The sequence below is a fragment of the Pezoporus occidentalis genome, unplaced genomic scaffold, assembly GCF_034315485.1.
Source record: "Pezoporus occidentalis ecotype Australia unplaced genomic scaffold, CSIRO_AGI_Poc_V1 ctg267, whole genome shotgun sequence".
Lineage (NCBI taxonomy): Eukaryota > Metazoa > Chordata > Aves > Psittaciformes > Psittacidae > Pezoporus > Pezoporus occidentalis.
In genome coordinates, this window is record NW_026914578.1 from 402,652 (window position 1) to 430,544 (window position 27,893).

The following is a 27,893-nucleotide window of genomic DNA, read 5'->3' on the forward strand; positions in this document are numbered from 1 at the left end:
AGACTATTTAGGAAAACCAGCAAGCTGTTGTGATAATGGGAAACAGATGCCCCAAATGACATAGCAGCCAGAAGCAGTTGTGTCTGTATGGATCTGAAGGTGCAAGGAACAGTGTTTTTCACTGCTAATGGTGTTAAAAATCCAGCTGAACATCTTGGTGAGAAGCAGGCTTCTAACGCTTGTGAGAGGATCTTTATAATAGCAGGGTCTGCTCAAACTTCCTGCAGTACTGCCTTTTGGAACCAGATTTGGTACCATAGCAAGGGGGTGCCTTAGTGAGGAGGTCAGGGAAGGCAAAGCAGATGGAAAGCTCTCTCATGGAGTCAGTGCTGTCAGCCCTAGGAAAAGTGTAAACCTGTAACATAAACAGCACATCCCAGCCTGCCTGCTTTGAGAGACTGAAATGTGCCTTGTGTTGGGTTTGACATCACTGGCCTAGAAACAAGCTGTGGGGCCCTGCAGCTCTCTCGGGGTAACTCTTTGACTTGGTCAAATGACTCTGAATTACTTGGAAATCGTGGTGCAATCCTATTTGTCAGGTTTGAGGCCAAATTCAAACTTAAACAGGGGAGATTTAGGTTGGATACAAGGAAAAAGTTCTTCCCTGTGAGGGTGCTGAGGCGCTGGCGCAGGGTGCCCAGAGAAGCTGTGGCTGCCCCATCCCTGGCAGTGTTCAAGGCCAGGTTGGACACAGGGGCTTGGAGCAAGCTGCTCTAGGGGAAGGTGTTCTAGGGGTTGGGACTGGATGAGCTTTAAGCTCCCTTCCAACACAAAGCACTCTAGGTTTTTATCTTAACCATACTCCAAGGCTGCTGATGCTGATGCCGGACTGTGTGTTCCCCATGCTGTCTCTTCGTTATTGCCACGCCACTAAAAGTTTTGTGTCAAGACCCCCTTGCAGAGGGAGATCCAAGAGCTTCGAAGCCTGAATTGTTGGGTAAGTTGGAGGCAGCATCTTAAACATTGAGTCATGGAATCACAAACAGCTTCTCTGGGCAACCTGTGCCAGCGTCTCAGCACCCTCACAGTGGGACTTGTGTCGGGACACCTTGAAGCCTGTCATGGTTTCATGTGAGGGTGGTGTTCTGGGAAGGAGCAGGGCTGGTTGAGGAGTGATTTAGGGCAGGTGTGATGGGAACAGGTCCTCATGCACACTGCAGGGAGCTGGCCTGGTCCCTGGGTGGGAGCAGAGATGGCTGGATCATGACAGGGGTCCCATAGCGCGATCCCTCTGCCTGCAGAGGCTTGGTTGGACTTTCCCCTGTGCTGGAGGATTTCAGCAGTTTTCAATGCAGAGACATTGTAGTCATTGCTGCAGGAGTGCAGAATGTGGGCAGCTGGGGGGTGCTGCCATTGATTGTCTTTGTTTTGCACAGTGAGTCATGGAACCTGGTGTGTTTTACAGTGGTTTCTCCTGGCTCGCCGTCGTGTGCTCCCTCCCTTCGTTACCGTGTCACAGTCGCATCCTTCCCCAGGTCCAAAGCAAGGGCCTCCTTCAGCCGCTGTCGGAGCGAGCCGCAGCTAACTCCTGCCACCTGCCGTCTCCTCCTTTGCTCTTCACTGCATTAACATCCCAGTTTCTTTGGGACAAAGGAGATGGAGCTGCCCCATCGCTTGCGGTGAACTGCTGAGCATTGCTCTGCAGCCACCCAGCTTTTAGCATCACAGAATCCCAGCCTGGTTTGTGTTGGAAGGGAGCTTAAAGCTCTTCCAGTTCCAACCCCTGGAACGGGCAGAGACACCTTCCACTAGAGCAGGTTGGATTAGGTGGAGTCCAGCTGGATTAACTGTGTGGTTTGTGCTGCAGCATCCTCATGGCGACCGTGCCAGGCTTCCTGCTCATGCCACCTGAATGTCTCCGGCTCATCCCACCATGAGCTACAAGTGCTGCAGGAATCTGGTAAACTTGTATGGTTCTGGCAGACTGTTTCCTGGGGAGCTCTGCCTTGGCCATGGTTTAACATCCACCGTTAACCCAGGTTATAGAGCATGAGGCTTCTTCTTACAGCTCTGCTACAAAACTCCTTCCAGGATGTCAAAAATCCCTGGGATATAGGTGGGAATTTCTGCAGGAGTGACTCAGAATAGGCCTAGGCTCGCAGAGAGGGGGTTTCCTTTATGTTAAAAAGGAGGAAAAGGGGAGGGGATTTGAGTATATTCCACCCACCTTTGGCATAGAAGCCGTGCTACAGTAAACAAACCCCACAAACACCAAACGCAAACCCCATCCTTGGTGGATCATTCCCCTCCTGTTAAACTTACTCTGTTGCTGCTGAGTAGATGTCTTTGCAAAAAGGTCCTCTCCTCAGCCTTGCCCCATCTCCCTCCCTTCACCTCTCACACGCCCTCTGAACCTCATGGGTTAACTTCTTCTCCCAAGCCAACTGCTAACACCTATCAGCACGAAGCAGGTACAGCATCAAAGAGCCAGAAGCAGCTCTGCCCAGCTTTAGCTCAGGTTTAGCCCAGTGCTGTATTTCCATTTGTGTCAGTAAACTCAATGTTCTCGACTGAAGGTTTTGCACCAAAGTGTTTTGAGTAATCACAGTTAATTTCCTGAATAGGTAGGATTAATTATCAGCTGCCTCTTGTTTGTAGATGCCATAGTTACAGAGCTGAGCTGCTTCTGTTGATGACTGTGTGCGTACAAAGGAAGTGTACTCGAGCTGTCAGTGGTGAAAGAGCAGATAATAAGGAGCGAAAGAAAAGAATATTAATTGAGCCATTACCAGTTTCAAGATGTACTTAAGCAGTTGGGTAAGTAAATGCTACAGTGAGGCATGGTAGAGGGAGGAAGCTGTGGCTGCCCCATCCCTGCAGTGTTCAAGGCCAGGTTGGACACAGGGGCTTGGAGCAAGCTGCTCTAGTGGAAGATGTCCCTGCCCGTGGCCTATCCCAGTAAGTAGTTTCATGAGACATCAGAAGTGACTGCCTGAGCACCCCCTTGCTCCCAAGCACATGCATAACTGCAAATAAATATCTGTATCTATGCTGTGAATGTAACTGCTTCAGCAAAGCATAAAATCCCCACATGCAATGTGTTCTTACTGTTGGTAAATTGTTCAGTAATTCACTGGGGGTTGTTCATACGAAGGGGTTTGGTGTGTCCCAGGAAGCAGCTTGCACCAGACCCTGCCACATCAGGGCATGCAGCCTGTGTTCCATTATCAGGGCTACTTCCAGGGCAGCTCCTGCATCCCTCAGCTGCGTCACTGCACACAGTTTGGTGTCACACCACAGCCTGGGGCTTCTGTGGTCTTATTATACAGGAGCTGAAACGCTTCTGCAAAACCTAAGGCTGAGGTGGTTGTTGTTCATGCCATGAAATTTGGATTTTAATCAGATTCCCTGGTCAGGGGGTAGGAGGTCTCAGTGCTTCAAAGTGTCAGGTCACTGCCCAAACAGGGGAGGCTATCTTGGTTTTGAGCCTGTTTGGTCTTCTGTTTGCTGCAGCCTCACACGTTAATAATGCAGGCCCAGCTCAGCAATGGCACCTTCATGTTAGCAGTTATCTCCAAGACCTCTTCTACCTGTGATTCTCTTCTGCGGTGTTTGGTGTTTGTTTTCCCCTTCTCATTCATCCCTTGGTCGCCCTGTATTGAATCTCTGAGTGCATGTATGGACTCGCAGCAGGGAAGGGGACTAAGCTGAGATACACTTTACAAGTGGACACAGGCTCTCTCATTTCTTTCATGGTTTTGTGCATTGCTTTCAGATGTGGCAGAAGTTTGCCTTGTTTCATCTCTACACTTCACCTGCCTCCCCATGCAGTTAGAAGCACACTGCATGCTCTGCAGAGCAGAGGGAGATCTTTGGACTTAAGAGTGGGGGAAGCAGTGAGGAAGGATGGAGAAATGCATGACCAGGGTTGTAGCTTGATATCACACCCAACAGGCCAAAAGAATTGGGAGAACATTGGGAATGGGGAGAGGCACGTGCCCTGGGGGGAGGGAGAACTCAGCTCCCACTGCAAGTGAGACGAACCTTCAGACTTCCAAAGGCAAGGAAGTTCATCCTGAGCGCAGCTGTGCTCCACTTGGCTTAGCTGGAATGTGGTCTTTATATGGGATCCAAATGCCCAAGCAAAGGAGGCCAACCTGCTTATTTTCAGGGTTTATGAGGGGTGTCACTTGCTGAAGTGTCCAGGGTGACTTCAGCCACCAGTTGCAGCAGCCAAGTTCTGACACCGTAAGGAAATGGGTGTATAATGGAAAAGGTGACAGAAGGTTTAGGGCCTTTTTAACACCTTTGAAACAGTTCTCCGCTCGCAGCCCGTGGCAGGGGTTGGAACTGGATGAGCGTTAAGGTCCCTTCCAACCCAAACCAGGCTGGGATTCTGTGCATGCCAATAGAAGCCTAGGGGGTAAATGTACCTCACTGCAGAGTCCTGCTTGCGTGCAGTAGGAATACACCAGGGAGAGCTCCAGTAAACACAGCCCCATGGCTCCTGCACCGAGCCGGATGCGCTGTGGGCAGCGCGAACGTGACCCGCACACACTGAGAGCCTCTCTTGACGCGCGGCGTGTGTTCTGTTCGCAGCTTCGACGTGGAGAATGGCCCGTCCCCAGGGCGCAGCCCCCTGGACCCGCAGGCCAGCTCCTCCTCGGGGCTCGTATTGCACACCACGTTCCCGGGCCACAGCCAGCGCCGGGAGTCGTTCCTCTACAGATCCGACAGCGACTATGACTTATCACCAAAGACCATGTCCAGGAACTCCTCTCTCCCAAGCGAGCAGTAAGCATCCAGCCAGCTCACCTCATATTTTATGGGAACTGAGAGGTTTAGATGGCCTCCTGTAATCCTCAGGGCTCTGGTAAGAGGAGCTTGTGGGTGGTACTCGCGTTTCACAGCCTGAGTGCCCAAGACGGCTGCTTTTATGGTCTGCCAAGGCATGATTTCCCCCTCCCCACCCACCCTGAAAGTATTCCCCTTTTCTCCATAATTTAGCAGCAGTTTTCCAGCCCATATCCTGAAATAATAATAGAAATCTTGCATTTTACCTTTCTTGGTACCAGTTCTTCACCTGGGGATTTGGGGGGGGGGGGGTGAGGTATGAAGTGCTTGCAGCTAACTGCAGGGCAGGCACTGCTGTGAGGTCCTTTTGTCTCCATTGGACCTGGAGTCAGAGGAACCCTGTCACTCCAGTCCTTGGCTTGCTCGCACTCCCTTTTTGCCATCATACTCTCAGTGCGTGCTGTCAGAGCCTGGTTAACATCATCTCTGCTCTTTCCTCCATTAGGCTGGACAAGAGGAATATGACTGTACTTACATTTACAGTATTGCTCTTCTCCATCCTGTTTTCTGTCATGGGCTGTTAACTAGAGCTGAGCGGAAAATACAGCAGAGAGCCCAGACAGATGGCTGAGCTTGAGAGGATCAATACAACAGAGCATGGAGCTTAAAGGGGTGTCCTAGATTTGCAGCCCTTTATTCTAAAAGGCCCAGTTTAAAGCTTTAAAGTGGCCATTAAGGTATAAAAAGAGGTTTCTGGTATGAAAGCCCTACAAGCTTTGTCATGAAGTAGAAATCCAGATACTAGAATGTTCCTCCTGTTAGTTAACAATTAGTAGATGCTTACCAGAGACCAAGTAATCACTCCAAATTATGCAAATGCCATGTTTTGTGTAAACAGGGGATTGTAACAGTTGCCCAGTGCTCCCAGCCAGCTGTGCTGGGGTGGGGGGAGCCCCGTCCAGATGTGCCCACCACCCTGGTTGCTCCCAGCTTCACAGCTGCCTGCAGTTCAGCAGATCCATTTACTGCAGGGTAAAGGCTCCTGTAGCACTTGGGGAGCTGCGGCCTCCCAGTATGAATTCTCCAGTTGAAAGCAGCCTTCCAGTGTCTGAAGGGGGGGGACAAGGATGCTGGAGAGGGGCTCTTCATCAGGGGCTGTAGTGATAGGACAAGGGGTGATGGGTTCAAACTGAAACAGGGGAAGCTCAGGTTGGAGATAAGGAAGAAGTTCTTTGCTGTGAGGGTGCTGAGGCGCTGGCACAGGGTGCCCAGAGAAGCTGTGGCTGCCCCAGCCCTGGCAGTGTTCAAGCAACCTGGTCTAGTTCCTTTAGGGATGGGGCAGCCACAGCTTCTCTGGGCACCCTGTGCCAGTGCCTCAGCACCCTCACAGGGAAGAGCTTCTGCCTAAGAGCTCAGCTCAGTCTCCCCTCTGGCAGGTTAAAGCCATTCATTCCCCTTGGCCTGTCCCTACAGGCCCTTGTCCCAAGCCCCTCTCCTGGTTTCCTGGAGCCCCTTTAGGCACTGGAAAATCTTCCATGATGAAAACAGCCAGACAGAACCCAGCGCCTGAATAACATTAAAGTCTGTGACAGAGATCAGCAAATGCCAGGAAATTCAAAGCTGACCTTTCCCTGGACTCTTACAGGGTTTTTTCCACCACGGTGCAAGCGTGTGCCTTAACTTCTCTATTTCCTGCCTTTTATTGCCTGGAGTTACCAATCCGAACAGGCTCTCCAGCCGGGTTGTTTTGGATGTACACTGCAAAGACCTTTCCATTAGGAGCAAGGTTTTTATGTGGTGTTAAATACGTGCTGTATGAGTTAAAGTATAGGGTTTTGGGTGAAAACTCACTCTCTATACTCAAAGTGACCTGTCTGGGGTAAATTCACACATTTCCCTTTCTCCTTAGGCATGGGGACGACCTGATCGTCACGCCTTTCGCCCAGGTGAGTCGGAGACCTCTTAAACCAATGCAAAACCACGCGAAAACCTCAGGTGGGGAAGGTAACACCTCTGCTTTCGCCTCCCCCCATAGGTGCTGGCCAGCCTACGAAGCGTGAGGAACAACTTCACGCTCCTTACCAACCTACACGGCACCTCCAACAAGTAAGCAAGTATTTCTTAGGTCCTTTATGGTTATCGCTTAGCAGGGGCCGAGCAGGGACGGCGAGGGGGAGTCGGGGAACCGCGGCCGCGGTTCCCCGGCTCCCCCTCGCCGCCGCTGCTCGGCCTGCGCTTCCCGATGCTGGACGCCAGGCGGCGCCAAAGCGCAGCCCTCCGCCGCGCCTCACCTCGGGTCTCGCCGCAGTGGTCCTCGAGGATGGAGCGATGCATTTCCACTTGGGAAGGCGATGGGATGTGTTCCAGGGCACGGTGGGATGTGCGGCACTTTGGGTGGCCCAGGTGTGTGTGTTAGGCGCATAATTGCGAGCGGAGGTCGAGATGTGGTGCTGGCTCTGCGTTGGCAGCAAGAGAGGTGGTCACAGGCAAAGGAGGGAGATGCCAAGCAGGAGGATGTGGGGAAGGGGAGGATTTCACCCAGGGCTTGGGTCTGAGGGGGATGCCCAGAGAGGCAGGCAGGGAGCCCACCTCTCTTCATTTCAGGCTGTAATTGCACTGAATGTAGCAGGTGATGAACGTAAGACGAAGGTGTGTTTTTATACTTGCTCAACAGGAGAAACCAAACAAACTCCTTTTTACGCCTGTGTCCAGAACCATCATTTCCCCGTAGCTATTTATAATGAGCCAGTCACCGTCATTTTCTAGCCTGTTTTGCCCCAGGAGAGCTGTTCTGTGTGAAACCAACATCACTTGTTCCTGCTGACGTTGGTTACACACCCATCCATTCATCCATCCATCCATCCATCCATCCATCCATCCATCCATCCCACCCTGGGGCTGCTCATCCAGAGCATCCCTCTCTTTCTTGAAGCAGAAGATGAGGTGCAAAAGTGGACTCCACCGGGACACCATGGTATTGCTTCAGTACTGCACATGGAGATGGCATCGCCTGGGTGCCCACCATGGACTCAGGTTTCCGCCTTCCAGTGCACTCTTATGTGTTACATGAAGGCCAGCACTTTGTCCAGGCGTTTTTCCTCCTGTTGATTTCTCCTTGCAAACCCTGATGGGAAGGAGCCTCTGCATTCCAAGATGGAAGTTAATAGAAAAAGAGATGGCTGAGGTAGATCCCTTCTTCCAGCTTTGCTGAGGAACTCCAGCATTTCAGCAGCTCCTAATGAGGAATCTGAAATCGGACAGGGCCGGAAGGAAGCGAAGGCGTAACCTGTAGGATGCACAGGCATCTTGCAGTGTCCTTTTGAAAGCATTCCCAGGTTTGACTGAGCTATAAAGTCACTTGCCCAGCCAAAGTCAGAGTCGTGAAATGTTTAAACCATTATAGACCAAACATCCAAGTCCGTGGCAGAATGTGCTTCCAGGCGCTGCGGAGCTTCCCGCACTGTTTCCAAACAGCTCTGCTGGGTTACAGCTCATTATTTTATCATATGTCTCATGATACGTGGTATTTCACTTCAGCTTCTGCTCTGGGGATCATGAGAGCCTCAGCTTTGCTGCAGCCCGGCCTCTCCTCTCTTTTTCCTCCTGTCCCAAGAAAGAAAGAGGATGCTGTCCCACGTATTTGCAGAAATGATGGAAAATATGAATGTTGAGGGCTGGAGGGGAAAAAAAAACTAATTAGAAGTCGTATTTTTTGGACTTCAGCATCAGGGGTTTTCAAGCAGTTTCCCGATTGGAATAGGGGAGAGTATGATTAATGGGTTTGGAGTGCCTGAGTTTGGCAGATGCGGCACAAGACATGGTCAGAAAGCATCCAGCACCTACTCCTCTGAATGCCCACTGGCAAGAGAGAAAGAATGGGGAGTGCGAGCCATGTCCACTTGAGCGTGGTGGTGTTTAAGGTGGGACAGTGCTGTGGAGACCCAGATCAACATAGAAAGGACATGGAGCTGTTGGAGCAAGTCCAGAGGAGGCCACGAGGATGATCAGGGGCTGGAGCACCTCCTGTATGAAGACAGGCTGAGGAAGTTGGGGCTGTTCAGCCTGGAGAAGAGAAGCTGTGTGGAGACCTCAGAGCAGCTTCCAGTATCTGAAGGGGGGCTATAGGGATGCTGGGGAGGGACTCTTCATTAGGGACTGTAGTGACAGGACAAGGGGCAACGGGTTCAAACTGAAGGAGGGGAAGTTCAGGTCGGAGATAAGGAGGAAGCTCTTCCCTGTGAGGGTGCTGAGGCGCTGGCACAGGGTGCCCAGAGAAGCTGTGCCTGCCCCATCCCTGGCAGTGTTCAGGGCCAGGTTGGACACAGGGGCTTGGAGCAAGCTGCTCTAGTGGAAGGTGTCCCTGCCCATGGCAGGGGTTGGAACTGGATGATCTTAAGGTCCCTTCCAACCTTCATTGATTCCATGATTCCATCTCTGGGTCTCTGTTACCTGCACCCTGGCTGCCGCAGAAACCAGGATGGGCACAGCTGGGACGTAGTAGGAGGATGCCAGGAGCGGTGCCGTTCCCTTTTCCAGGTTTCCAGGCTCTGCAGTGGGGAATACCCTGCTGGATTCGTGTTCATCCCTCCCCGCCTCCCCGTGGGCATGCCTGTGCAGCTCGCGCGGGGTTTGGAGATACCTGGAGCACGTCTCCCCAGATACTGGAAGCGCTGCAGCCGTGGTGTCCCCATTGGGGAGTTTCTGTTTTTGAGAGATCTCAAGATCTGGCTTTTCAAAGGCTCAGCAGAGGCAGGTCAGGGCAGATTTTAGAGCAGTCAGCATCCAACCTGTGCGCCCTGTGCTGAACCCTTCGAAGAATCTGGGTCCTGCAGCTCCCTCCGTTAAAAACAAGCTTTCCAAATGCCAGCTGGCACATGGGTGCTGCTGCTCCGGAGCAGGCTTTGGACACTGGCACGGGCTGTACCTGGTTAGTGAGGCCTTCCTGGGGCAGGGCTGAGGAAACCCCTGGAGCTACAACTGCAGCAGGATTGAGCCGCTCGCTTGCTTTGATTTGAGCTTCAAAGGCGAGCTGGCAAATAATGGATGTTTCAGCTCGGTGCCTGGCTCAAAAAATGGGGGTGAGGAGGTTGGCTGGGAGGGAGTTGGGGGGGATCTGCCTTTGGTTAAAACATTATCAGGGACTTCGGAAGGAAGGAAAAGCCCAAAGTTTTGGTTTTGGCCAGCCTGAAATACCGTGTTCGGTGCAAAACAAAGGATCTTCATCTTGGTGTCAACTCCGTTCAAGTTCTTGTTGTAAAGAAGTCTCCTTTTTTCCACAAGTAAATTGTGGTTTTGACTTTGAAATCATGAGTTTTATTTGGCAAACCTCTCAGTGAAATCCTCTGACATGTGGAGAGATGCTGCAGCCATTTTCCAGTCAGACCCCGTTGCCCACAACTAATTCTTCAATTAGCATTTGAAATCCAGACTTTCCCGATGAAATCATTGCTCCTCATCAAGAAGATGTCCTTCAGCTGCTTCAGAGCTTTCTTAGTGGCTCCAGCGTCCCCTTACTTGCTTCCAGGTGCAGCTCAAACTGTTAACTGCAAGGTTTAAAGCCATTTCTCAGCTATGGCATTGCCCTCTGCATTGCAGCCTGCATGCTTGTGTAGATTCTGATGTTACTTCAGGGTCCAGACCTTGCGGGGAGAAGCTGTTTGGGAGAAGGCCTTGATTCTGGGGCTGCCACTGAATCCTTCAGCCACAGAGGCTGGGCCTTGCCTCCTCCCAGGCACATTTTGAGCAGGAATTGTGAAGGCAGCACGAGATGATGGCACATCTTCCCTGGAATTCCTTCTTCCCAAGGGATGTCCCTGGCTAGGTGTATTCTAACAGGTCTGTCAATAGTGCTCTTTAACTGCCAGATCTTGAAGTGTTTGGGGTTTCTTTGTGAATCTGGAAGAGGATTTTGGACTGTGGGAGGTGGCAGTTTGAAATGGTAAAACATTGCCTATTGATGGAGTGTCCTTTATCTCTTTTAGGAGATCTCCAGCAACAAGTCAGCCTCCTGTGTCCAGAGTTAACCTGCAAGGTACGTGTGTGGCTTTGATAACCACCTGCAAGGTCAAATTGCACATCATTTACCAACACCTACTTTTCTGCCCCCTCTTCCTGGTGGATTTCTGGGCTCATAGAGCTTCTTCTGGCTTGCTCGTGCAAAACTACTAGGAGAGAACCATCAAGGCCAAAATGTTGTTACTGTGGTGGGTTGGGGTTGGGGTTTATCCTTGTGTGTTAGCATAGGAGATGAACACGATTTTGGTCTGATAGCCACGGCCACAGTGACTGCTGTTCTCCCAAGTCCCTGTGCTGCACAGGCCTGGACAAGCCCCAGCCTACGAGCCTTGAACAGGCTCAGACACAGCTGTATTTTTTTTTACCCTGTTTATTTCAGTTTGTTTCCATGTGATCTATGTAAAAAAATGTGATCTGAAGAACCTCGCTCAGGTGAAACTTCCCCCGCTTTCAGCAGGCTGCCCTGCAAGGGCATTTTTCCATCTCTTTTGACACCTACATGTAGCAATCAAAGGAGAGCAGAAGTCAGGGAGCGTGGCTCATCACAGCTTCTCCCTGTCTGCTCCCCGTGTCCCTCAGTCCCCTTGTCCTCACCCCCCCCGTCAGCTCAGGGACCCCAGCAAACACAGATAGGTCTGGCTACAAGCAAGGAGCAAGGTAGGGTGAAGTGCTGAGGCTGGGAAGCAGAGGCAGCCTGCTGCTTACTTAGGGCAAGTTTATTTCCACCCCTGGGTTTAGCCGTGCGGTGCTGAGGGCTTGTGGGACCCCTCTGCAGAACAGAGCTGGCCCTATTCGCGCTAATTTAAAGGTTACTCCCACAGGGAAGGAGATAAGACTTGGAGGAGTGCCCATTTGTAGGCTTAATCTCAGCCTTTCCAATAATTACGTGCTTGGAGGGACTCATAAAGCTTAACTTTTACGGTGTGTGAAGCCTGGATAACTCTCCAGCATTTCCTTTCATGCTGGGTAGGATTTACCGTCTGGGGACACGTGTAGTCCCGATTAGGTTCCTCAAGCTTTGTTTAGGGGATGTGGAAACCTCTGATGCAGAAACAAAACTGGACAATAGGATCCTCAAGTCCTCTTTCCCTGCCTGCCTGTGACCAGTGCCGAGGCAGAGCCGGCAGGAACGCAGCTCGTCACCTTAGGCAGAGATGTGTTCCAGCAAGACTTCTGATTCTGTGGAAACAAAAGCCATGGAAAACGTCCCGAGACGTGTCTGTGGGAGTTACAAGATTCCTTCCAGGAATTTTTAGGTTAACTTTCTCAACGTTTTCTGTGGAAACAATGGCTTTCAGCATGTTAACACCTTGCGGAGAGTTCTGTGCAATGAGAGCTGTAGGATGCTTGTTCCCTTTTAGCGAACCCAGGCTTCTAAAGCTGGGCATGCACTAAAATCTGAGCTTCCTTTTGGACTGAAGGGCCTGACTCATGTAACTGTAGAGCAAGTTTTGTGTTCCCTGCAAAGCTCCAAGAGAAAAGCCACGGAGAAGAATCCAACTTTTAGCATTTTGAGCCTTGTGATCCTGACTCATGGGTTTTAATGTTTCAGTCCTGGTAATTACAGGTGGATAGATCTAAAATGAATTATATTCGTGTCTCACCTGCGATGTGGAAAAAGAGAATGGCCAGATGTGGAAATGAGCCACGCTGGATGAGTTTTCCATACACAGGCTTTTATTTGGTGACTGTGGAAGAAGATTGCAGTTCAGGGTTTGTGGGATTTGTGTTAAGTAGGGAAGCACAGGCTGGGTTTGTGTTCCTCAAGTAAACTGAGTTCTTAACCATGAATCTGAAGTGACTTTAGGTGAAATCTTCAAATGAAACAAAAAGGTGTGAGTGATATCATTACATGAGGTAAATTGTGACAGTTTGTAGATGAGACCTCAGAGCAGCCTTCCAGTGTCTGAAGGGGGCCTATAGGGATGCTGGGGAGGGACTCTTCATTAGGGACTGTAGTGGCAGGACAAGGGGTAACGGGTTCAAACTGAAACAGGGGAAGTTTAGATTGGATATAAGGAGGAAATTCTTTGCTGTGAGGGTGGTGAGGCACTGGAATGGGTTGCCCAGGGAGGTTGTGAATGCTCCATCCCTGCCAGTGTTCAAGGCCAGGTTGGACAGAGCCTTGGGTGACCTGGTTTAGTGTGAGGTGTCCCTGCCTATGGCAGGGGGGTTGGAACTGGATGATCTTAAGGTCCTTTCTAACCCAAACTATTCTGTGATTCTAAGACTAAGAGACATCTTTCAGATTATAAGGAATTGTGTGATTTCCTATGTGAAATAAGCTAATACTGGCATTGTGAAAGAGCCTGGGGTTCTTGGTTAAATTCCATTTCAGATTATTTGTGCTCATGGATGGTACCAGCTCCCACAGGATCCGGTCTCTCAATCCCTTCCTGGCCAGACCAAGCCGTTGCATCGGCTGCAGGATCACAGCCCTGCACTGAGGGCCTCAGGAGGGCCAGTGGCTGTCACGCGTCAGAGCCAGACTCTGAAAGCATCCTGAAACAGGCAGTTCAGAACGTAGAATCACAGAATAGTTCAGGCTGGAAAGGACCTCAAGGTCATCCAGTTCCAACCCCCCTGCCATGGGCAGGGACACCTCACACTAAACCATCTCACCCAAGGCTCTGTCCAACCTGGCTTTGAACACTGCCAGGGATGGAGCATTCACACCCTCCCTGGGCAACCCATTCCAGTGCCTCACCACCCTCACAGGAAAGGAATTCCTCCTTAGATCCAATCTAAACTTCCCCTGTTTCAGTTTGAACCCGTTACCCCTTGTCCTATCACTACAGTCCCTAATGAAGAGTCCCTCCCCAGCATCCCTATAGGCCCCCTTCAGATACTGGAAGCTGCTCTGAGGTCTCCACACAGCTTCTCTTCTCCAGGCTGAACAGCCCCAACTTCCTCAGCCTGTCTTCATACAGGAGGTGCTCCAGTCCCTGATCATCCTCGTGGCCTCCTCTGGACTTGTTCCAACAGTTCCATGTCCTTTTTATGTTGAGGACCCCGGAACTGCACACAATGCTCCAGGTGAGGTCTCGCAAGAGAACATTTGGGATCCTAGCTGGGAGAGGGGACAGGCTCTCCTCGGGGGAGGCCAGCACCCAGGCACCTTCCTCCTTGCTTTTGTGATGGGTTGTGTGCCCTCAGCTCGTGTGCTCCCCATGTTCACGTGAGAACAGAGGTGTGGTGAGGAGCACCAGCGTGGCTCTATCCTGCAGTAACTTACTGTGTGGAAACCAGGACTGTCCTGCATCTCTGGCCTTCTTTACTTGTTGCATTTGGAGTCCCCGCTCTGCTGCGTTCCCCAGTTCCCCAAGCCTCTCTGGTTTCTGTAGGAGGCTGGAGTCACTCTGTAGAGCACTTCCCTCCATCCATTTGGTTGCCTTCCTTTCCCTGTTTACGGCCCTCGTTGCATATTGGAGCTCACCTCAGTGCAGCAGCACACAATGACAGCCATTGACTTTCTAAGGAAGTTTCCGTTTCAGTGCAGCAGAACAAAGATTTTTAGGGGATTATTTATTTTTCTCCAGCTTTTTTTTTTTTTTCCCCTGGATGGCTTTTGATTTGGAAATGATGAGAGGAAGGAAAGATTTTTCCTATCGGAACACTTCCAGCTCTGTGCCAATGGCTCCTGTGTCTGAAAGGACACGGGGTGGTTTTCCTGACAGTTTTGGAGAAGGAAACAGCAATGTTTTGATTGGGACTGTGCTGAGGTTCATCCCTCTGGATGAAAGAACATGCTTGGGAATGAAACGTGTTGATACCCTCTCCGTGGGTTAGCCGGCAAAGCTTGGAATTGTATTTTAGCTCTCCCATGTCACACATTGATTCACGGATTTACCACCCCCCGTTGACATCAGTCTGAGCACCTCGTATATGTCTCCTGTTTGTCATTAGTGGAGTGATTTATATCCTGTTAGGAAAAGTGCAGAACTCGGGGTTTGAAGCAAACAGGCATACATTAATCAAATTACCCTGGAGGGAGGCGAATCCCATCCAGCTTTTGTGCTGGAGGTAACACGTGCCAGCTGTTTGCTCCAGCTAGGATATTCAGGGTTTGTCAGTCGGAGGAGCAGACCTGTGGCCATTGCACTCCCAGGGAGTTGCATTGCTGAGGACGCAGGCGCCGGGTGAAGGGAATGAGCTGTGTCGGAATGATGAAGTTCTGCTTTGCTTTCGCTTTCCTCAATGTATGGAAAAGCCTGGCCAGGTTTCTCGTGGCACAAAGTGCTCTCAGGGCCCACACTGATGTCACGGTGGATTTCGGAGCTTTCTCAACCTTCCCACCGCAGCCATAAAAGGACGAGCAGTGTGTATTGAACATCCTGTGTTTTGCCCTTGGTATCGGCTCCAGTAAACGTGGCAGATTTTTCCTGTTGTTTTGTTGGAGATCACAGGACCACACAGAATTGCTTTTGTGAATTAACCCAGAAACCGTAACATGGACATACAAAGCCATAAACCCTTACTGAGCTCCTGTCCTCAGCCGCTGGGAAGGGTAATGGGGATACTTCAGGGCATGAGGTTTACAGCAATACAGAGTGCAGCTGTGCAGGGTTGTGATTGTGCCCCTGTGCTGGGCACTGGTGAGGCTGCACCTCGGATCCTGTGTTCAGCTCTGGGCCCCTCACTGCAAGAGAGACATTGAGGTGCTGGAGCGGGGCCAGAGAAGGGCAGCGGAGCTGGAGCAGGGCCTGGAGCACAAGGGTGATGGGGAAGGGCTGAGGGACCTGGGGGGTTCAGTGTGGAGAAGAGAAGGCTCAGGGGGGACCTGATGGCTCCCTACAAGTGCCTGAGAGGAGGATGGAGCCAGGAGGGGCTGGGCTCTGCTCCCAAGGAACAAGGGATGGGACAAGAGGAACCGGCCTCAAGCTGCACCAGGGCAGGTTTAGATGGAGCTGAGGAACAATTCCTGCCCCAGAGGGTGCTCAGGCATTGGAACAGGCTGCCCAGGGCAGGGCTGCAGGCACCGTCCCTGCGAGTGTTCACACAGCGTGGAGGGGAGGCCTCAGTGCCATGGGGCAGTGGTGGCCGTGGCAGGGCTGGGGAATGGTTGGACTGGGTGGGCTTGAAGGGCTTTTCAGCTTAATTCTATGATCATGAATGAATGCTACCCAGTTGCCTCCTCTGGAGTTACAGAAAGGATGACACGAGCACACTTGCACGTGGTGTTACACAGATGTCTGTGCCATTGCCTTCTTCGTTTCGAAGTGTGGCCTCTCCCACAGTTGCTTTCACTAACCTTTGTTCAACCTGGGGCTCAGTACATCCATCAGCACCTTCTCTCAATTCAGTTCTCCATTCCCTTGGCATCAGTGGAAGGTCTTTAGTTCCTACCCACTTGATTCAGCTAATAAAATCTTGAACACATCTGGCAGCTCCTGCTTAGCTTTGCTCCTTCCTCCGTATTTACTTCACTGGCCCTAATTCTCTCTGAATTAAATCGTTTGTCTCTGGCTGCCACGTTCAGCCTGAGCCTCTCTTTCTTCCACCCATCTTGGTACAATCTTTTCTCCGTCCTTTTTGTTCCCTTTGTGTTTTGCTCATATTTCACCAACGTTCTTTCTCTCAGCTCAGAACAGGATCAGTGCTGTTTGCTTAGATTCCCAGGATCAGTTTCTCCCTCAGTGCTCCACAGTGCTTGTGTACCTTGTCTTGGTGTGTGTCCTGACTAGCGTAGGCTCCCTCTGCCATACCCATACCTTTGCAGTGCCCGTGTAAAAGCCTCTGTCCCCTCTGTGGGCACTGGGTAAAGGATCCCACTCCTGTGCCATCAACAGAGGTTGTGGAGAAAGGGCTGTACAGGCGTGACACAGCAGGGAGTGAGAAGCCTGTCTGGGGGAATGCTGGGTGCACCCCAGAGCGTGAGCAGCAGCTCAGGGAGGGGATCCTGCCCCTCTGCTGTGCTCTGGGGAGACCCCCCTGCAGCCCTGATCCAGCTCTGGGGCAGCAGCACAAGAGGGACGTGGAGCTGTTGGAGCGAGGCCAGAGGAGGCCATGGAGATGCTGTGAGGGCTGGAGCAGCTCTGCTCTGGAGCCAGGCTGAGAGAGCTGGGCTGGGGCAGCCTGGAGAAGAGAAGGCTCCTGAAGGGGAGACCTGAGAGCAGCTCCAGTGCCTGAAGGGGCTGCAGGAAAGCTGGAGAGGGGCTTGGGACAAGGGATGTAGGGACAGGCCAAGGGGAATGGCTTTGACCTGCCAGAGGGGAGACTGAGATGAGCTCTTAGGCAGAAGCTCTTCCCTGTGAGGGTGCTGAGGCGCTGGCACAGGGTGCCCAGAGAAGCTGTGGCTGCCCCATCCCTGGAAGGGAATGAGCTTTAAGGTCCCTTCCAAGCAACCCAGTCTGTGACTCTATGAGCAGAGGCAGAAGTGCCACCTTTCTGCCAAATCAATACCCAGATGGGCAGTATTTTCCCTCTGCAGTTCATTTGATAGGCAGCAACTTCTAACTGTGAGCAATGCTGACAGGAGCACGGCACCCTGTCAGGGAGCAAACAGTGTCAAGCTCTTCCCAGAGCTGTGAAGGATCTGCAGAAACGTTTCTCAACCATGTGCTGCTTGAATGCTTTCAACACTGAGCAATCCTGGCCTGTCCTCAGAGTTAACTGTGTCCCCAACCATGTAACAGAGCTGCCGTGCTCTGCAACCCGAGGCTTTGGGGGTGTAGTGCTTTGGGATATGTCCCACGCTGGCTTTTCAGGGCTCATGGGATTAAAGCTTGGTTAAAATTCCTTCCTGGGGATGGGAGTGAAAGATTGGTGGTTTTCGTGCTTGTGCCTTAGCCTCTGCTTTCCTGTACATCTGCACGTTTGCCTGCGCTTCTCGCATGCCTTTACACGAACTCCAAACTTGGGCTCTTTCATTTCTTATGTGGGTGTAAGATGCACACAGACTCGTGCACGAAGGTTTGTATAGAGCGTAAACAAACCACTGGAGAATGCTGGTGCCCGTGCTCACCGAGTCCCAGCGCTTTGTTCAGGAGCCCTGTGCATCAAATCTGCATCTGGTGCTGAGGCGCAGGCACAGGGTGCCCAGAGAAGCTGTGGCTGCCCCATCCCTGGCAGTGCTCAAGGCCAGGTTGGACACAGGGGCTTGGAGCAAGCTGCTCTAGTGGAAGGGGTCCCTGCCTGTGGCAGGGGTTGGAGCTGGGTGAGCTTTAAGGTCCCTTCCAACACAAACCAGGTTGGGATTCTATGAAAGTCAGCTCTTGATTATAAATACCTGTATATCCCAAGCAATTAGCACGGAGCTGATGCTCTTGCACCATACTTCCTCTGCTTGGCGTGTGCAGAATGGCTCTGGGCATAGATGAAGTAGAGGATTGATTTTGAAACACCCTTGGTCTGTTGTGCGTTTGGCTCAAGATGTGGCCCTTTGATTTTGAGAAGGGTTATACAAGTCAGTGTGTGGTGTTTCAGGCTTTTAACTAGAGTGCTGTTACCAAATAGCTGAGCTTGGAAGTAACTGCTTGTGCCCAGTGAATTCAGTGATGCTGGACACTTACCTATAAATACTGTTACCTACAAACCCTAATTTTAAAGGATGCAGGGCTAAAGTGATGCAGACTGCTTAGAAGCTAAGCAGAACTAGAGGAAATCAGGTAGGCGAGCAGCTCCCTGACATGACAGAGCCAAGCACAGGCTGCGGGATGCTGAAGCGCTCCTTCCTGCTGGGCAAACTCAGAGCTGCGTTTCAAGGTGAACTTTGGGAGTGCTCCTTGGAGCCGGGAGCGCGGTGCCCGAGCTCCGGGCAGCACTGGGGCATCCCGAGGCAGCTCCTGCTCTCTCTGGGGGTAGTTCATTCCGGCAGCGAGTCCGTTTCGCGTGTTGCGCCTGCTGCGCGCACACCCCCCCTGCGAGTTGGACTCATGCATCTTAGTAAGTATTTCAGTTATGCTATTGACGTCAATGCAGTCATTAAATAGATTGCCGGCCCTCCCATCAGCAAACCTGTGCCAAAGACCTAGAGGCAGACACATTTTAAAAGAAGAACATCAGGTTTGCTTTTAGCATTTGGAGAGAAGAAGGGAAAAGTTTCCTCTGAAGTCCCCGTGCTTTGCAATAAGGCTTTGGGTTAGGGTGGGTTTCTTTTTATTTTGCTTCATTTTCTAAGCCCCATTTTGTGTGGAGATAATTGCTGCTTTTTATTTAACACGCTTCTGTTGTGTTGCTGTGTGCATAAACAACTCCAAACGAGACTAAAAGAGTAGGGGTTTTGCAACCAGCTGAAAAATGACACTGGTTTTCGGTCTCCCAGCTAGATTTATCTGTGTCTCAAGTGACAGAAGGTATTCAGGCAAACCTGTTTAGCCTTTGACTCCAGAAATTCTGCAAGGATTGATTTCATGACATCTATATAAGAAAATAGCCTTCATTTCTCCTCGGCAGGCTCTGAAGACATACAAGCTAATCATGACTCCATAGCAACGCATAAAAACTGTTTTCCCCTCCGCCCCACCTGTGGATGTCACATGAAGATGCTACACGTGCTGCTGCCATCAGGAGCCTGTCACTCCTCCCTGGGGCCCAGCTGCCCTCTGTGGCCGCCGTGCCAGCGGGACTCCCCGTGTGCGCTCCCAGTGTCCTGCTGTATTCCTGAGCCGGGCTGGCCGGGGCATCCATTCATGCCCATGGCCAGGCAGATCCCTGCCTCCCGGAGCTGCCATCCTGTCCATTGCTGAAGGCAGCTCTGGGCTCTGCAGGTCTCCTTGCCCAGTGTCAGGAATGGCTCTGGCTGACAGACAAAGGCTCCAAAGGGGCTGAGAACCTAAGGATATATATAGATGGCATCCTCACCCAGGTGGAAGGAGTATCTTTCCTTTGACAAGATAAGCAGGTATGTTGTAATCAACAGCAGCAGCGTGTTCCTGAAGAACAGCTGAGGAGCCAAACCGCTGTTGTTTGGGTTTTTTTTTGGTTGAGGTGGTCATTTCACTGGTGATACCACACTTGGCTACGCAGGATAATACCAGGCATAGGTTCTGAAAAGGGCTTCTCTGGGACGGATGGTTTCTTTCTGAATGACCCAGGCAATTGCAAACCCAAGGTGGCAACGGAGACATCTTCACGGTGGCATGTTCTTGTTGCGTGCCCACATTCTCTGTGCTCTTTTAGTGCAGGTCAAGCCCTGAAAGCCCTGTATTGCTTTATTCAGTTCCCGTTTGTTTGGACTGGATTGCTTAAGGCCTCTGTGAAGACAATAAGACTTTGCCATTGCTAATATCGGAGTTGATAAAATCTGTGTTTCTTTTGTTTTCTGTATAGAATGATAATAGTTGCTGTGGGTGAGATTTTGACAGCGCAGCCTTCGGTGGACTGAATCACTTCCATATGAGTTTGAGAAATGTGTATGAGAGCTGAGAGAAAACCCAACCCAAACCAAACAAAAAGCACCCAAACCAAACTTCTGGCAGCCCGAGTTATTCCTTTTTTTTTTTAGGTCATGGGGCACAGTTTGTGCATGCCTTAGTGATGAATAGGGTTCTTCATTGTCCCACTGATTTGAGCCCCTTCAACTTCCATGTCATCAGCCTTTTCCAGCCAGTGGGAGCTGAACTGGGCTCCTGGAAGCACCCATCAGCTCATCCCCGCAGCAGCTATATATAAGTTCCTCCTTCCTCCCCCAAGGTTGAGCTCGGTGCAGCAGCATCGTGTCCCAGACACAGCTGGCCATGGGAGTGTGAGGGGCTGCATCCCAGGCTCTGTGCGGAGACCTTCCCAAGGGGAATGCACTGCACAGATCCCAGAGCCACCAGCCTGGCCTTGGGCAGTCCTAATACTCCCAGCTTTGTCCTCTGGCAGGATCTGATTCCAAGTGTAAGTTGCTTTCTTGTTGTGTTTTAAAACCTCTTTCTGGCTGTTGTGTTTTGACTGTCAGTGGCCAAATCGTTGGGTGCATGGCTGGGCAGGGACCCCACTGACTCTTGTATTTCTTAGTGGTGGTGGGAGCAGTGTTTGATTCTGGGTTATGGGGGCATGTACAGAGGGTAGAGCACTGGCCTTGGTGGGCAGAATCTGATGTACACATGGAATTTGATCATTGTCCTCTCTAGGACAGTGGTCCTCTCTAGGGTAGACGTTTTGCCCACCAAAGTTAACTCTTCAATTATAGGATAACAATGATAAAGATTAAAACTTTAAGAGCTTTTAAAATCAATATCTAGAATTAAAAGCAGGAGTAAAGGATTGCTAATGCATTTTTTCCTCTGTTCCCTGAGGGAATTGCATCCACTTTGAGATATGGTTTAGACTCGCCAATTCCCAACCGGTGAGCCTCAACAATGAACACATTGACCGTCTCCAATGTTCCAGTTCCCCAGTAATGCTCTGGTTTTGTTCCTGGTATCTGTTCATCTCCTGATTGACTCAAAAGATTTCTATAGGGAAGCATGGAATGCTTATTACTGTGAGCATGATGGCATTGTGCAACCGGTAACGAATGTTGCGCTACTGCTTAATGAAACACTTTATTGTAATAGTGTTTTCTCTGTGAGAAGTGTCTAAATGACAGCCTCAAGTAGTGTATAATTGCAATACTTTTTTGACAGGGAGGAAACAACTGTTAATTATTTATGGTTATTAATAAAACATGCCAGGTTCTGAAGTTAACTCAGCTCACTGGCAAAAGAGGAATGCTTGCAAAGATTGACGTGTTTTAAGCAGTAGACTTTAAACACCATCTAAGTAAGCCTGTCCATGTGGAAGATGCTTTCATATTTTAGGGCGTCATTGATTGACATAATTTTAGGAATTCAGAATGTAAAAAAAAAAAAAAACAACAAGTAAAAAAAACCCAACTGAAAGAAAAAACCTCCAAAATGCAGCATGGTCTTGATTTGGCAGTGACTGCCTTTTGATTTTGTATTCAGTCCCCTGCCTGCTGAAGGCCAGAGGCAAACAGCCCATTACCAACCAGAACAGGAGCAGGGGCTGACCCAAGGTTAGACACTGGCTTGTGTTGTTCGCTAGGAGCCATTATTCAGTACTAAATACTTACGTAGGAGCCATTACTCAGTACTAACTACTTCTGTAGTTAGATTGAATTTTAGAAGAGCTATGCTTTCTAATGGAGATCTTCTGGTGTAAATCTGCTGTCATAAATATACCTTTCCAAGAGGAAATTAAACATCTATGTGTATGAACACCTTCTACCACACCTCCACAGTCTGCAAAAGATCTCTTTAACAGATGTTTTTGTGCTGTACCTAAAAGGCTCCAGGATCCAGGCGCTGGGAGCAGGGTTTTGGGTCCAGCCTGCCAGGGCCCTTCCAGCATGTTCCAGACACCTCAGTGTTTTCCCTTAAAATGAGTTGAATCCAGTTAGGCCTTTCACACCTCACTTGGGCTTAGGAGCTTAGCACTTAATACCAAACTGAGTCTAAAATGTCACATTTTACAAGCAGTGTATTTTTCTTTAAATGCCATATATTAAGTTGACAAAAGCAGGACACGGAGCAATTGTATTCTCTGAAAACCCAGAGTGCTGTTCCAAGAAGTGGAAAAGGCAGCCTGTCTTCCTGCTCCTTCCCTCCCTTCCTTCCTCCTTCTCTCTCTGGCTTCATCCAAAGTGACCCGAAATGGTGGTCCTGCTGTTACCAACTTGAGTGCAGGACATTTGGATCTGCTGTTCTAGAGGACATGGTATAACCGTCTGCTCCAATGAGTTGAGCCTAGTGTGGGGCCAAGCCATGGGCAAAATTCCATGTTTACTCACTCACAGGTTAGCAAACCCAAGCGAGGGTTTCTCACTAGCAGATCTTGCTAGAATTTGCTGGTTGTGAAATGTTTCCCTCCCTTTCTTCCCTAAGATCCTTCTTGAAGAAGAGAAATCCAGATACAAGTTTCCAGTGTGAGTGTTTTCTGGGTTAGCAGTCGTACTTTATGGCATGTGGTCCGCATCCAGATCCTACTCAAATATGAATGCTGGGCCTTCATCTCAATTCAAGCTCTTTGGGCAGGGTATTTCCCGAAATTCCTGTTACTGAAATGTCACTGGTTGCAGCTTCCTGAGTTCCAAGTCCATGGTGTGAAACTCTGCAGTGTTTCCATCCACCTCCAGTGGGAACGGGCTCCGTAGGTAAAAGCCAAAACCCTGTTACTCGCACGTTGTAGATCAGCAACGTGAAAATGAAACCCAAGGAGAGATGATGCTCACAGCACATTTTTCAGCAGCAGCTGCTCCTTCTGAGCCTGCCTTTGTACCGCGGCCAAATGTGGTCGGTTTAACATGCTGCTGGAATGGCTCTGACTGCAAACTGCCCGGAGTGGAAGTCATGTGCAGCTTCGAGTCAGATGCTTCACAGAAACTGCGTGAATTTCACCCAATTTATTCCACAGAATTAATGGTTTCGGAGAAGCAGTGCTGGGGCAGAGACCTTGGCCAAGGCTCACACAATCTGCCTCTCTTTTGCTGCTAAATGGCAGAAATTCCAAAAGGTGCCACAGAGCATAAAACTGGAAGCATAAAAAGCAACCACTGGAATCATCTGCGGCAGCCAACCCGTGTTTGACCTGCAGTGGGGAACGTTTCCATTTCCACGGCCATTTAATCTGATGTTTTAACTGGGGTTCTTAATCAAGGTGCCTGTAATGTAGGTGACATTTTGATTTCCTTGCACTCAGTTTGAGGTGCTTTAAAGAAGTGTATTTTGAGGGCCTTAATTAAATGTATTTTGGGAGTGAAAGGCTGTTCTTACCTGTGCTGGCTGCAGTGATTTGCCAAGTGCTTACACTTCCACGTCTGCCTGGCATTTCCATTACTGGGGTCAAGTTTATCCTCCCTCTGCCCCTTGAAGGCATCTCTGACTGCTCAGTTCTGGTGTTAAGAGCCTGATTTGGGATAAGACTGAGAGCCTAGGTTTGAGGAGAGTAGTTGTACAGGACTGAGACCTCCAGATTTAATCACCCTCTTCCTAAAATGATCCAGATGTAAGGAAAAAACATAGATAAATGATTATCTCATGTTCTATTTTATCTGTTTGTGATTATGGATAAACAAGTATTGAACCTGTTGCTGTGTCCTTGGCAGGGTCTGGGGAAATATGGTCCAATTCTGACCCATGTCCCAAACACATGGGATCATAGAATAGTTAAACCTGGTGCCCAGGGTGTGATGGCCTCAGCCTGAAGGTGACACAGAGGCACAGTGGAGATCAGCACGTGAAAGGATTAATGTGGAATATTAAAAGCTGTCAAAACAAATGATGCTGGTTTGTAGGATCCTGACATCTCCCTCTTCCTCCCCACCCTTTTACCAGTGGGACTTAACTCTGTGCTTTTAAACAGCTTATTCTAACAGGCTGTACGTGCAGTAGTAAACAGAGAGCACACTGAGTCACTGCTCCAACAGCTGAGGTGGTTCACAAGGGTGGATTAATACAGGTGATTGGCACAGAGAATATTTGGGCTCTGTTCTCAGCTGCTGCAGGTCTAAAGGTCTTTAGGTTTGGGACTTGAGGCTCACTCCAGATGTTACCGTGTTTGCTTGCGCAAAAGGTGACTCTGTACATCCCAGGGTGCCACCAGAGAGCGATGTGAAGGGCATTAGCTCAACGGCCAGAGCATTCCATGTTTTCAGAAGCAGGAGGAGCACAGATGAAGAAACATCTCTTTTCAGTGCGTGTGCTTTCAGCTGGTTCATGCTATTTCTGCTGGTCCTGCTCCGTACCCGACCCACGAGCTGCAGTGAGCAATGCTCTGCCTACCCACGGTGCAGCTCCGTGCAGTTGCAGATCAGGCGATAGGGCTTACTCAGAGTATCACCTGAAAAGCAAATGTGGCAAAACAGGCCGTTTTCTGCAACGTGCTGGCTCTGGGGCTCAGCTGCAGGATGACAGCTTCTTTCTTTCCTTTCCGAGGCAAAATAAGGACAGAAGGTTCAACTAAGGTAAATCAGAGAGGCAGACATTACCTTTTGGGTGCGTAAAATACCTGTTGGAGGAATCCAGGTTAAAATTCCAAACTGAGGCAGTTGTTCAAGCTTCCATCCTATAGGATAATGCTTTCAAAAAATTGCATTTAGACATGAAAAAAACCCCACATTATATTGATTTATGCTTTTAATTATACTCGCTAATTAATATCATTTAAATGGCTGGCATGGTGGCTGGCAACCAGGACTATGCCCAGTCATCGCAAGGCTGAGATCAGGGCACAAAGGTTGGTATGTGTCTTAAAGAATTCCAGTGAATTACGGTTGGGATGCTTCCAGGAACCACATTCTTAACTTTTATATTGAAGACTTTCAGGAAATTAAATGGAGAGGAAGGGAAGGACAATTTGGTGTTGATCCCCAACCTTTCCAGGAGTGAAGAAAACTGATTCAAGCACGTCTGACATGTTACCAAGAGCCTGTTCCCTGCTGCTTGCCTTGTTCTGACCCTCATTTAGAGTTTCTGAGTAATTTTCCTCACGAAGAGCTATGGATTATTCATAAACTTTGTCTTTATATCTGATGCCTGTTGCCAAGTGTGAGCCTTTCAGGTAAATCAGCACTGTGCTTTTTACTGCCAGGATTCATTGCAGAGCTTCCTTTTCCATTCCCTACTCCAGGATTTGTTTCACCACGGTCAAAGGGCTTTAACTCTTGTATCTCCAGGTTAACCAGTCTTAAAACCTGATTTAACATCTATAGGTGGGCATGTGGATGAAAGTAATGTTGAATTCTGTGGCAGATCCCACTGCAGACCTTTTTGTTTGTGGCTTACAGAGCTCATATGCAGCAGCGAAATAGGGAATGGTTGGTCCCTTGCATCTTTCATGATTCGGGTATGAGTTTGGGTTTTCCCATCTTGTCAAATTGAAATCGTTGCTGTGGTCTGTCTAGATAGTTCCTTCCTTGTCTTAGGCCTGTTGTGAAAGTCAGCTCGTGGTTTCTCAAGGAGTAGTTCTCAGTTTTGCACAGATACAGAGCATCACAGCTTCTCCGGGCCCCGTGTGCCAGCGCCTCAGCACCCTCACAGGGAAGAGCTGCTGCCTTTATATCTAACCTGAACTCCTGGGCATGCATGGGGACAGCTCAGGGGAGGGAGGCAGTGGGCTCAGCCATGGGCAGAGAGCCCTGCTCCAGCACACGCACATCAGAGCGTGGCACCAGGTAGCGCAGAGCAGAAGTCCTCAGCCCGGCCGTGGATGAGCCAGCTCCGGAGCCGGAAGCTGTCTCGCCACAACAGCCCAGGATGGTGCCCCACCTAATTAATGCTGTTGAAAGGCAGCGCTAATTACACCTAGGTGGAGTGCCTCCTTAGCACAGCACTGCTGCTTCCAGGATCCAAGTTGGTTTCCCTGCACGTGTAAAGCTTACCAGCCCTCTGCGAGCCTGCCCACATGTATCAAGGGAGATAATAGACGGCACAGGTAAATCCAAAGTCGTTTCATAATCATATCCTGCTTTTTCAGTGGCTTTCTCACACTCCTGCATTCACATGCAGGCCATGTGCTCAGGAAGAAAACATTTCTGCTCACACAACATCTTACTCTGATCCAGCCTTGTTTAGCTAGGAAAACAAAACCGCAATCTGGGCACCCCATGATTAGCAGGAAGTGGGGATTGGGGTTTTAATCCCTGCTCTCAGCAATAGGTCTGGGCTGAAGGCTTCTTTCGGCAGCTTGTTAGAACCACTGGTCACCTCCATCCCCAGCCTGCGGCTCTCTGGGCTGTTTTCACTGTGCTCTGTGGAACAGTGAGAGCTGAGTGTATCCCAGACGCACACTTTCAGTTGAGCAAAGAGGAGTGATGGGGATTCACTTCGTTTACAAACTCATCATGACCTTGGTAACTGTGATCTATCTTCAGAAACGTGTTTGAGGTCTGTGTTTGTTCCCATACAAAGCATCATCTGGTAAATCATTTTCAGCATTCTCCTTGAAGGCCTTTCTTTTAAGTACATTGTCAGTCTTCTCTACTCGGTTTTGAGATCCTGTGGAGGAGAGGTCTCCCTTGCCTTGTGTTTTCCCTCCTGTCTCGTGATTAAGGCAGGAATCCTACAGGGCAGCAGGAATCAAGCCCGGTCAGTAAAATGATAACGTGCCAAACTGTGTGTTTGCTCCCCGAGATAAAGTTGGAACTGAACAATCTTTCCCGTTCCTTCCACAGGCCAAGATTAGATTCTGCCCCTCTTGCCATTTCTGCTTCTCCCTCTCCGTGGACTGAGGAATTCCTACTATGCAGGCAAATCCCGTTCCCAGATTCCCCCGTGATATCGCTGCTAAGTGACATCTGACAAGATGCTTCCTGCATTTTGTTACTTCCATTTGGCACCATAAAAGCACTGTCACTTACCCTTCTGATTTGTGGCAGACACTGTATTGTTCACTCCTGTGGCTGCTGGGGGGGAAGGACACTGCTGAGATGGGAGCTGCCCTGTGGTAAAACTCCAGGATGAGGTGATATCTCCAATCTAAACCCTTCTGCAGAGCTGCTCCAGTTTTCCTCAGTCATTAGCATTTCAGATTAAACCTTTAGGCTTATCTTCAGATCAGAAATTATCTCTCTGGGAAGCTTCCTAGGCTCCTATTAGACACATTAAGGTGTTCTTGGTGATTACTGCTTGGTTTTGCAACTCATTGTCATGCAAAAGGTGCAGTGTTTGGGAATCTTGATCTTTAATCTTTATACTGTAGGGCCAGGCCAAGGGGAATGGCTTGAACCTGCCAGAGGTTGAGGAGACTGAGATGAGCTCTTAGGCAGAAGCTCTTCCCTGTGAGGGTGCTGAGGCTCTGGCACAGGGTGCCCAGAGAAGCTGTGGCTGCCCCATCCCTGGCAGTGCTCAAGGCCAGGTTGGACACAGGGGCTTGGAGCAAGCTGCTCTAGTGGAAGGGGTCCCTGCCCGTGGCAGGGGTTGGAGCTGGAGGAGCTTTAAGGTCCCTTCCATCCCAGACCATTCCCAGGTTCTCTCATAAGTGCTGCTTGTGGGCACCCGCAGTGATTGCCACAAAGCCTGGCAAAATCCAGGGACTTCTCCAGCACCCGCGATAATAAACCGCAACCCCTGGACTCACACCCATTGCTTCAGCCCCTGCCTGGTCACTGCTAAGAGCCAGTGTCTGCTCAGTGAGCTGCCAGCCCGTGACCTGCTTCTCATGCCCTGGCTGTGATGCACCCCAGCCACTGGTGGGTGCAATCAGCACTCCTGCAGGTT

The 27,893-nt window shown here is 50.1% G+C and overlaps 1 protein-coding gene across 4 annotated transcripts in view; it reads left to right on the forward strand.

Annotated features, from left to right (window-relative positions):
* The window catches only part of PDE4B (phosphodiesterase 4B), a 223,590-nt gene that overhangs the window by 151,683 nt on the left and 44,014 nt on the right, over positions 1–27,893 (forward strand). For 3 of the 4 annotated variants that reach the window (XM_062624426.1, XM_062624427.1, XM_062624428.1), the window contains 4 exons: positions 4,540–4,734; positions 6,644–6,680; positions 6,770–6,840; positions 10,716–10,765. In XM_062624426.1, the coding sequence (XP_062480410.1) occupies positions 4,540–4,734; positions 6,644–6,680; positions 6,770–6,840; positions 10,716–10,765 (353 nt within the window). Of the gene's footprint in view, positions 1–4,539; positions 4,735–6,643; positions 6,681–6,769; positions 6,841–10,715; positions 10,766–19,572; positions 19,592–27,893 lie in introns of those variants that run through there. The other variant, XM_062624429.1, reaches the window with a different exon arrangement.